The 11889-nt window shown below is 37.9% G+C and overlaps 1 protein-coding gene across 1 annotated transcript; it reads left to right on the forward strand.

Moving 5' to 3' along the window:
- Positions 1-2270: 2270 nt before the first annotated feature.
- On the forward strand, positions 2271-3714 carry LOC105061871 (olfactory receptor 51B2). Its single transcript, XM_074373068.1, has 2 exons — positions 2271-2479; positions 2988-3714. The coding sequence occupies exons 1-2, from the start codon at positions 2271-2273 to the stop codon at positions 3712-3714; spliced, it is 936 nt and encodes a 311-aa protein (XP_074229169.1).
- Positions 3715-11889: the final 8175 nt, after the last annotated feature.

Consider the following 11889-nt stretch of genomic DNA (forward strand, 5'->3'; position numbering starts at 1 on the left):
TTCTTAACATTTATCAGGAAATAAACCCATACACAGCCAGGCTATTTTAATGGCATTTTTGCTACATAATACAGGCTTGGGAGGATGCATACAGTATGGTCTCACATCTGAGGAAACTGACTATAGGATGCCTAAGCTTGAAGACAGTATCCTTTTTTTTTTTTTTTTTTTTTTTAAGTGGAGGTAATTCGGTTTATTTATTTATTTAATGATTTAATGGAGGTACTGAGGATTGAACCCAGGACCTTGTGCCTGCTATGAGTGCACTCTACCACTGAGCTATACCCTCCCTGGCCCCCTTGAAGAAAGTATCTTGTACTCTTAGAAATCCACAAACTTTCTTCTGGATAAATATCAGGGTCCTCTTTTACTCCTGTGATGTTTTCTCCTTGTGTTTTCTCTTTATTCCAAAAGGCTCAGGGACATGACCTGCTTTTCTAAGAGCAACCACAGCCTTCTCTGTATCTTGTTATTTTTCTGACCCACACCTAGCTATGGAGAGAAACACAGTCTCTGTTTCTCAAACATTGTTCTGCTCATAAGAAACAGTAAAAACATGTGTCGATTTGGTCTTGAATGTTTTATTAAATGTCTCTGCAAAGACCTAATTTTCAGGGAGTAGCTCACAGAAATTTTACAAAGTCTCTATAGTCTGGAAATATAGTTAATTATTCTGCATTTCTTTTCTTAGATGAATCCAGGACCTTATGCACTGCTGCATATTTTTATCCCTGGGGATAGTTCACTATCTCACCCATCTGTCTTTCTCTTCCTTTTATACATTACTCTCTCATCCATGTTTTTAAACCAGAAGCTTTGAGGAATAAAACAACATTTGCATAATAATCGTAATTTAAACCTCTATGTGACTTAATTGTGCTTTAATTTTAGGGAACTTGCAGTGTTGGTGATTTCTATCCCAATGAGTATCCTGCTTATACAGACACAACCTCAGAGCATTCTCTTACACAAGATTTAGATTCTTTGTGATTTGTCCTGATTCTGATCTATTTCTGATATTATGGATATCTTATGAAGGAGGGAAGTATTCCACTGCTCGGTACTGAGACATGTCTTGATGCTTCTGAATTTATGGTAAAATAAGACTTCAGCATAAAAGGTACTAGGTTCTTTATTTTGGGTTGTGGGAACCAAGAAAATGGAAATAGCGTAGATGATTGATACCTTTCAGCTCTCAGAATATTATAATGTGACCGGTCACATGAGCAACAGCTCATCAAGAGGTAAGTATTGGAAGAAAAAGAGATAGAGATATGAGGAGACATAGAGAAAGAACTTGAACCTTCAATTAACGTCAAGTAATTTTGGAAAGGGCGGATGCAGAAAGAGAACCAGTGAATGGCGAAGGAGCAATGAAAACTATCATGTGAGGATATTTGGAGGGAATGAAGTAATCAGTCAGGTGGAAGAATAAAAAAGCATCTACCTCCAAAGACAGAATAGATATGACACGTTTAGAACAGTGCTTCTCAGATATCACTGTGCATCTGAACCACCTGGGGATTGTGATAAAATGCGCATTTTGATTCAATGGGTTGGAAGTGGATTCCAAGGCTGTACGTCCAACAAACCCTCGTACTTAATTGTTAATTGTGGCTGGCTATGGCTTCTGATAGCCAGCCTCTAGAAAGGGGTAACTGGTGGAGTGACAAAGCAATTGGAAGTGATGGTAATGCTTATTGCATTCCATCCAACACTGATACTCGGTTTCAAAAGCAAACAAAGAAAAGCATTTTAGCTGAAAGTATTTATCATGATTGTGAAAGACAAAATTAAAATCAAAATTGAATGTGCCCCTAAAGTTACCAATCACAGCAAGAAAGCAGTTAAGTAAGATTCTTACCCCTTTGTAATCATTCATCTTGCTTGTTGTTGCTATCACTATTGTTGCAAAAAAAAAAAAAAAAAAAAAACCCACGCATACACACAATATGAGAATAGGAAATAGGAAAAATTAGGAAATAGGAAAAATTAATGTAAATGTTTCTTTTAATTTGAGAAAAAATTAACCACTAACCTAATATTTTTTTTTCTAATTATGGAAAGACCAGTATAACTCATCTTAAGTGTAACATGCGTATCTCTACTCTTCTGCAGGAAAATACTTGCAGTTACATTTATCTCATCAATTAATTATCCACAAGTATGAAGATTGTGATGGAGGCTTCTTTGCTACGTTATCACTGAAAAATCTGGGTTCCTGGGTAAAAAAGGTTTCTAGAAGGCTGCTCTCCCCCTGTGCACATACTATGTGGCCCAATAGGAGTGCTGCCCCCTTCCTGCTGACCGGCTTCCCAGGTCTGGAGGCAGCCCATCACTGGATCTCCATCCCCTTCTTTGCAGTCTACGTCTCTGTGCTTCTTGGCAATGGTACCCTCCTCTACCTCATCAAGGATGACCACGGTCTTCATGAACCCATGTACTATTTCCTTGCCATGCTGGCAGGCACAGATCTTGCCGGGGCCAGCTGGCAAATCAACAGGTCCTGATAGCATGGCTGAGAGACTGAGAAAGAAAGAGACAAGACAAAGAGTGGGGTCGAGAGGGACGCACTTCAAGCCTGCAAGACGCTAGGCTAAAAGTTGCCGTCCGCTTTATTTTTAAAGTTACTTATATACTATTTCTACTTTTATTGATTTACTACATGTCCAGTTGTAAAAGACAAATGTCTCAATCTTTAAGGTTTACAAATTCTAGCAAAACATTTTAACTATAGCTTTTAAGATCCTTATCACTCCGGCCATAAACTAGATCCTACTTACCTAAATTCCTTAACCTCTCTGAAGCAGAGCATCTTAAAGAAAAACATTTGGTGGCTATATATCTTTATTAACTCTCAGGGTGGCGGGACAGGGAATGTCTCTTTGATCATTCCCAGAGCCCTGCTTCCAGCACTTTAAGGTTTTTAGGCCTTTTGTCTTTGCTTTCAGCCCTCAGGTTATGAGGTGGCTCCCCGCAGATCTGATGGTGACATTGACCACGATGCCAACAGTAATGGGTGTCTTATGGGTGAATCACCGAGACATAAGCCATGGGGCCTGCTTCCTGCAGGCCTATTTCATTCACTCCCTTTCCATTGTAGAATCGGGTGTCTTGCTTGCCATGGCCTATGACCATTTCATTGCCATCCGCACCCCTCTGAGGTACAACTCCATTCTTACCAATTCTCGGGTGATGAAGGTAGGATTGGGGGTAATAATAAGGGGCTTTTTATCGCTTGTGCCCCCAATTCTGCTGCTTTTTTGGTTCCCATATTGCCATTCCCATGTTCTTTCCCATGCCTTTTGCCTCCATCAGGATGTCATGAAACTCGCCTGTGCCGATATTACCTTTAATCATGTATACCCAGTTATTCTGGTTGCTTTGACTTTCTTCCTAGATGCTCTGATTATCTTCTTCTCTTATATCCTCATCCTTAAGACAGTGATGGTCATTGCCTCAGGAGAGGCACGAGCTAAGGCCCTCAACACGTGTGTCTCCCATATCAGCTGTGTCCTAGTCTTTTACATCACAGTGATTGGCCTGACTTTCATCCACAGGTTTGGGAAGCATGCCCCACATGTGGTCCACGTTACCATGAGCTATGTCTACTTTCTCTTTCCTCCATTCATGAACCCCATAATATACAGCATCAAGACCAAGCAGATTCAGAGAAGCATTGTTTGCCTATTTTCTGTGCACAGTAGGGCTTGAGACTCTATTTCAGAATCTTGAGATCTCTAGGATTTTTTTGCCTTTCCTATTATTGGAAGAGAACCTAGTTTTTATACGCATACTTTTTTTACACTTATACCTTTTTTTTCAGAGATAGATGAGATTTTTAATTATTACATAAATCTAGACATTGACTTGAACAGATAGAGAATCCTTCATTAGAATATTTATTATAGCATATACAATATATTATATATTTTAATCTGCATGTGAGAATATGCATATTAGAATATATAATACTATGTTAGAATATGTATAATATATATTGTAATAAAGAGTATAAGTGCCAGTGACCTTGGGGAAAGGGATATAGGAAAGAGTGAGATGGGACATTTCAGATCCTGTCTGTAAAGGAAGAATAAGCACTACTTTAGAAAACATCAAGATAAGCTGACTAAAATAGCCTGGTTCAAACATGGGTGATCTGAAAAAAGAGGTAGTTTGGAGGTACATTTTGTGTATTCTATACAAAAAAATTAGAATGACATATTTATCATTTTCTCGTATCTATGTTTTGTATCTAACTGTATTGGAAATGCTGTTGCTCTGTAAGGAAACAAACTTTGGAGAGGAAAATTAGCAAATGTACAGAATTCTAGAAAGCTTACTTCTGAAACTTCAGTCTCCCTTAGCATATCCATGTATTTTATCATTAGAGGGAAACTGATACGATTAAGACTTCAATAGCAACCAACTAATCTCCTATCAGCTAGTTGAAGCCAGATTCCCCATCAATCCTTTCCTTCATTCCAAAGGCTGCTGTACACCCACGCAACTAATTTTCTTCTTTTCAGCTTTCTACTGTACCTCCTGATATTTCACCCCAGGTTTCCATCTCTCCTCCCTTGCTTCTTACATAAAAGAACTCAGGGCTTTTTTACTTTACGACATTTTCCTGCTAATCAGGGCAGAAAACCTGGCAAAAGTAATGTTATGCACTGATAACAATAGTTTCTTCCTTCAACCTTCTTCGAACTCTTTAAGTCTTTATGCTGTTCATTTTGGTTGAACTGTGGTCTACAGTCTATTGTTAATGTTATAGATAATTAATTTATTCATCTACTGTTAGTTCTGTGCTATTAAATGGATCTAGTCTGGTTATGAGTAGGTGGCCAAAAAAGTTATAATGTTCATTGCTCTCTGAAGACTGCTGTTTCTTCCTATTTCTAAGCTGATTCTTCTACTTGAACCTCCTTCCCACATTCTATTTGCTGATTGAAAACTTATGGAAATAATCAGTCCAGTCTAGATTCTCTCTGTCTCACCTAAGGGACTCTCCATACTGATGTTCTCTCGAGGCAATGAGCACTCTAAGAATATTCCAGTAACTTCAACAGGGAAAAAACTCATCTATCATTTTCACTGGAGAAAGCTAGTATCAGTTGCCTCCACTTTCATTATCCTCTCCCTAAATGCAGTGTATACAGAGATGCATTGTCTAACAATGAAGAGCCAGTGAATCCTCAATGTGAAAAATATGACATATAAGATTTACTGTATTATTTAGAAACATGTATAAGCAATAGAAGTTGCAGGTAGAGAAATTGACTCTGGCTCTTTTAAGCTAGTAATTGGATTCCAATTGGCATTTAATTGGAAGAATATTAGGGTGGCATTCAGAATTACTCGCAAAATGTTCAGGCAACAAGGCATTTCCCATGAAACAAGTAGTAAATGTCCATCAATTCTCTTTTAGCAGAAACAGGATCTACTTCTGCAGCTATGAACCTGAGTCCTGAGGACACCACTGTTACAACGTCCATTCTGTACACGTTAGTCTTTTCTTTTCATATCAGTTTTGAATCAAGTTATAGGATTCAATTTGCTTTGTTTTAATCATTTTTGAACCAAGTTGTAGAATCTACATATTAGAGCCTGGATGAGACTGTGCCCTGGATTTGGGGGTTGGGGAGAGCAAAATTCTCCTTTTCGCTTCTGTGGTGGGGCGGAACTAATCAAAAATGAAATGGTAAATAATGAGAGATTCCTTCAAATTTGGAGGGATATTTGGATACAGAACAACTCAAAACTAATACATGTCTACTCCTGCAGCATTTAGTCATTATGCATCTGGTTAGCGATGGTCCTTGGAAAGCTGGACATGAGGGTTCTATTCATTGTTATTTTGGTTTTGGTTGTCTTTCTCTACATACCACTTATTCTTATGAAGTTGATATATTGCGTGTATTTCATTTAGGGACATAGGTTTCTAGTTACCTTTGCCATTTAGTCTGAAATGGGCATCATTCTAAAAAAATGAACTATATATAAGGAAACTGCACCCCAATTGAGCACTACAAGGATGTCAAGAAAATAAAAAGTTTGGTGGTGGTAAACATTTAAGTCATGTAAAAGATTTTTGTAAAAATGGCAAATGCAATGTATTGCCCTATTTCCAAAAAATTATTAGAAAGGGAGCTACAGTGTTGTTCCCTTGATTGTTATAAGAAGACAGCCTACAGCGATAAATGTGGGACACAAATTTAGAGGCAATGTGCTAGAAAAAAATTAGGTTGCAGAACTCTTATGTTCAGAAAAAGAAACAGATATCTAAATATAAATAAGAAGTTACTGGGATCAAGTTGAGAACCCAAATTTACTAACTTAGTAACAAGTGATGCCATAATATGATTTTACAATCTATTAATCTTTAAGCAGCCTGTATCAATAGCACAGGGAACTATATTCAATAGTTTATAGTAACCTGGAATGAAAAAGAATGGGTACATATACATGTATAATTGAATCACTATGCTGTATACCAGAAACTAACACAACACTGTAAATCAACTATGATTCAATAAAAAATGGGAAAAAATCAGTGGAGATAAACGACAGAATGAGTATTGAAAATTACTGATTTTTAAAAATAAATGTACATGTATAGATTTTAATTTTAAATAAAACTCTTAGCATATGCATTCTTTTTTTTATAATTCCTTGCTTTGAAAAAAAAACTTTTCATTAATAAATCAATAGTTACCTACTGATCCAGTCATATATAAGGATATTTACAGTACAATTTAAGTAAACACAGTGTCTTTCCATACAAGTGCAGCTTTGAGACAAGTCTCTTAGTCTCCGTTTTTCCTCTGACCTCTACCACTTGTTTTGCTAAACCTATAACCCTCCTACACAGAAAGATCTTGAGTTAGTACTGACCTGAAAGCAGGAGGCATGTCTATGCTTTCCTCTGGAGAGATTATCAAGTCAGGACAGTTTAATCCCTAGCATACCCTGAGTTCAGCCAGGGCAGTAATTGTGTTTCCCCATCAGCTTGTGGTCTTCCCAAAGATGACTACCTGCCATTCTCTAACCCTCCAAAGCTGTTATTGTAGTCCTTTAAAAAGCATGTTATTTGTGGAGTCTGGCTAGGGTTGATTTATTTAATTTGTGACAGACTTCAATTTCTTACAGTCATAGCAAACATCCTGGTTCAGGCATTATTCCAAGAATTATACATGAATTAATCTGTTGCATGTTCATGATCATTTAGCAGTTCTTAAGAAGGGCCCCCCAAAATCTAAGCAACACTGAACTTTCAAACATCCTGTGTTTTTTAAATTTATTTTTAAAATTTTTATTGAAGTATAGTCAGTTTACAATGTTGTATCAATTTCTGGTGTACAGCATTAGTGTTTCAGTAATACATATACACACATATATTTGTTTTCATATTCTTTTTCATTATAGGTTACTACAAGGTATTGAATATAGTTCCCTGTGCTATAAAAAAGAAACCTGTGGTCAAACATCCTGTTTATGGATACAGAATTTGTCAATTACTTAACAATTCTGATTTATGAATGGGAAGTGATCGTTTCAGACATTTCATGATGTAAACATGGTAATGAAGATGTTCTGATTTTTCTTTCCTTTACTTATATTTTTGCCTGAAATGTGAAAAATATATTAATACCACCACATTTTCAAACATTTTACTAAACCTCTTAAAAGGCCCTTTCTCTAGATCTGTCCTCTTCCCCTTCCTTTGTGGGTGGTTTGTGAGCATGGGCATGACTCTGCATACACCTGCGTGTGTGCGTGTGTGAGTGGGGTGTCTCCAGAAACACTCTCTGGCCATGGGATCTTCCCCAGCCCTCACCTCAGTCCCCAGTTTCTCCATCTGTGAAACAAGGTTATTGGACCTTCTCTCTCAATCTCTCACTCTCTTTCCTCTCTCTTAATTAGCATACCATAAAACTTACTAATGCAGGATGCAGAGCACTTCCCACATCCTAACATAACTCCCTCTCACTATGTTTTACAGTTATACTCTTCACCCCAACCCCTGACAATCACGTTTGTTTTTTAAAAAATGTCATATGAAAAATCATGTGACATGCAGTTTTTTTAAAGATTAACTTCTTTCACTTAGCACAATGCCTTTGAAATTCATTTAAGTTGTTGTGTTTGTCAATAGTTTATTCCCCTTTCATTGTTGAGAGGTAGTTCTTATATGGATATTCCATTACACGGATATTAACTGTTTTCCTGTCCTTTCCTGTCATAAAAGTTTCCAAGTAATTTTTAATTGGTTTGTGTGAGCCTCCACTCACGTTCCACTTTGATCGCCCTTTCCCTGTCTGTTTGTAAGACATTTCCCTCAGCCAGAAATCTCCCACAACCAAATTTTAGATGCCAGATCCTCCTATCTTTGTCCCTCTCTTACTCATGCACCTTCTAGAAATCCCACGTTCCTCAGTGTTTCTATATTATATATGTATATGTAATATATATAAAATTTCTCTCCTTATTTCCTGTCCATCTTATGGATGTGCTTTCATGAGACATCTTCCCCAAGCACTCCCTTTATCTGACTTCTTACCGATTCCCTTTAGAGCACTCACTAGCCTTGGCTCCTCTGATAGCCCACCCCAGCCTCTTGGCATGATTGTCAAACGTTATCACTGCTGAACAGCTGGATCCAAAAGTATTGTTGACAGATAGGGCAAGGGAACAAAACTAGCATAATGAATTGTGATAGGGATAAGCATAGGTACTGCCCTTAAGATTAAGCTTCAACTCTATAACTTTAAGTGGGAAATACAGGTATCTGTAAGGGGGCTTGAAAAGCTGAGGTGTGGAATCTGGCTCCTCACAGGAGCTCAGGGTATACCGGTAATAGGATAAAGTCAATTACATAGTCAAATCTTACTGTTACTACTCAATGCCCTGAGAGCTTCAAACCTTTATCTAATTCATCTTCACAAAAATTCTTAAGCTTTTGTTGTTGTTGTTCTGCCTAGAGCATTGGGCTTTGATTTGAGTAACTTTTCATTACAGTTCCTAATATACAGATGAAGAGATTGAGACTTAGGTGGGTTCCTTGGATAAGTTAAGGACTTTACCCAAAATCATACATCATGAAATTTAATAAGATAATATCAATACAAAAAGAGTTTGTGGTACAAGTGAGGGGAAAGTTTTCTGTCTTTGGTGTTCTGGTCAGATGAAAACAGAATAGTTAGTCCATGTGTCACACTTTAAAAGGGACCTTGCACACCTGCTGACGACTTGGGTGAGGAGTATAAAACATGAGGTATCACATCCAAAGGGCATGTGAGGGTGGGTGACCCTAAGAAGAAGGAGATTGGCAAGGCAATGTTTATGAGAATACGTAAGATCCACATCATGCCTGACTGTGTGAATGGGCTATATGTCTGAACAGTGTGTGAGCAACGTGGGCCTGTTTGCTCGTAAGTCCTCCCGTGTGCCTAGAGGTGTCAACTACTTTGTCTGTGGATGTCTGTTTCTCTGTAATCTCTATGCCTGGGCATCACTGTCTACTTCCCTGAATCTCAATGGAAGTGTGTATCATAGTAAACATCTAATAAATACCTGAGGGATCATTCAAAATTTACCCATTCACCAAAATTCATTGTCTAAATTCATTAAGTGTAACAGGTCTTACAATAGGTACTTGAGAAACAAAGGTGAATTAAATATAATCCCTAACTTAAAGGGCTGTGTAGCCGAGTTAGGGAGAAAGATGTGCAAACACAGATTTGATATACGTAGAAATGAGCTATAAAAAATGCAGCATATTCATCAGAAGTTTTGGGGATCTTAGAAAGGATGGTCAGCTCACACTGTCAGAGGCAGATCAGAGTTCACTAATATGGAGTGACTTTAAAAGAGAAAATGTACCAGAAATTCCCTTTCTGTGTCTTATCACATTGTCATGGTGGAACAGATGAAGACAACAAACACATTTTGAAAGGTGATATTTATGCCGGTTAGATGTTTTAACCTAAACTTGCCTTTGAGTGCTGAAAATGCATCCATTAACCTATTATTAAATATGAATTGAGGTAGGAATCTATACCTACAAAAGAACTGGAGAGAGGAAAACAGTTAACGGTGACAAAGGCTTTATAATTACAGACAGAAATTGAGAAGGGATTAGAAGAACTAAAGTTCATATAAAGAAAATGAGATGGGTAGATAACAGATCTATATAAAAGTGGCATTTTGATGAAAAAATAACAATTCCTATTCTGTGTTCCTTTATATAAAATTACTAAAATCTATTGTGGGAAGTTACAAGGAGGTACATTTTTAGAGCAATATAGGAAAGACATCTTCAACAATCGGAGTTGTCCACTAATGGAACAGACTATCTCATAGATTGCCCACCACCATAAATATCTGAGAAAAAGCAGCAAAATTATTTACCAGCATTTAAATATTCAGGCAAAACATAGATGATTGTACAAAGCCTCTAAATGTCCTATGAACTCTGAGATTCTCAAATTGTTTGGAACTTTCTTGAACATTTTTTATGCAAGTGCATACATTATATGCCAATCAGAAACCTCTGGACATGACTGGGGATTTCCCATTTGTGACTTTGTTCTTGCTGCTTCCTTTAGAAATAGCTCTTGTTTTTATTTCCCTGACACCCTTTCCCACAGTCTACCTCAAATGAATAAGCACAATATGTTCTCTCCTCTTTTAAATTTGCATTGAACCTTATTTCTACAGAAGAAACTTTATTCTTCTTTGTAACAAATGATTGGTACTTAGAGTATTTATCCATTGAAAACTAGGAACTAGCTTTCAAAATACTTCTAGATGAACCACGCTTTACTCTATGTAGGAAGAAAGGAGGTTTATCTAATGCCAGCCCACAAGTCAATCCATAGAGCAGTGTGCCTGTCCATTGGCATGGTTCCCGAAAGTTCTGAGTGAGAGTTCTCCTCGGCATTCTGCTCATCACCATGTGGGTATAGGATGAACAGCTTCTCTTGAGAAACATGTAAAGGATCTTTGCGCTTTCCCTAAATTCACTGGTTGCAAATTTATTTGTCTCACATTTGAACTTTGACCCAGATTTCTGAATAGATATAAGACAAAAGGCCTCTGCAGTGCCTCTACCAGTCACGCCCACGGTGACTCACACCAAGAACCTTCTACTTCAATCTCACAGGCATCCCTAGCTCTCCCTGCCTGGATCCCCACCCCCTCGGTTTCTCTACACGTCCCCGTGGGCAGCACGGCCATTCTGGCCAATGTCAGGAAGGATCCTTCCCTGATGAACTGATGTTCCTTTCCACATGGGCTTAAATGCATCTGGTCTTTAGTTCTACCCATCCTCCCCACAGTTATGGGATCCTGTGTTTCAGTGCCACAGAGTTTAGCTTTCAAGCTTATGTCCAATAATGTTTCCTCCTTATATTATCCTTTATGGAATCCTCTGTACTGATGGCCAAACCCTTTGACTACCATGTGGGTACCTGCTCCTACCTGCGTTATGCCGCCATCTTTACTGCCAGAGTCATCTGCATGGTTAGCATCACAATCATTGGCTGTTATATCCTCCCTGTTCTTTTCTTCTATGAAGAGCTAACAGCTTTTCACTTCCTGCTCCCACATCTCTCTCCTTGAAAAAATGTTACTTTTGCCATGCCGTTCTCTGGAAGGGACTAACTTTCTCTTTCTCTTTTCAGAAAAAGACCTATGTTAAACCCTTGACAACATAATTCCATTCTGTATTCTTTTATTCCTACCTCTACCCATCTGTGATCCTATGTCCTGGCTCCAACTTCTCACACCCTCAATATACACACCAGGATATTTCAAAGATAATAACACTAATAACACTCCTTGTAATAGTAATAATAATCTAATTATTCTGCTGACTCTATGTAC

This window comes from Camelus bactrianus, chromosome 10 (genome assembly GCF_048773025.1).
Source record: "Camelus bactrianus isolate YW-2024 breed Bactrian camel chromosome 10, ASM4877302v1, whole genome shotgun sequence".
Classification (NCBI taxonomy): Eukaryota; Metazoa; Chordata; class Mammalia; order Artiodactyla; family Camelidae; genus Camelus; species Camelus bactrianus.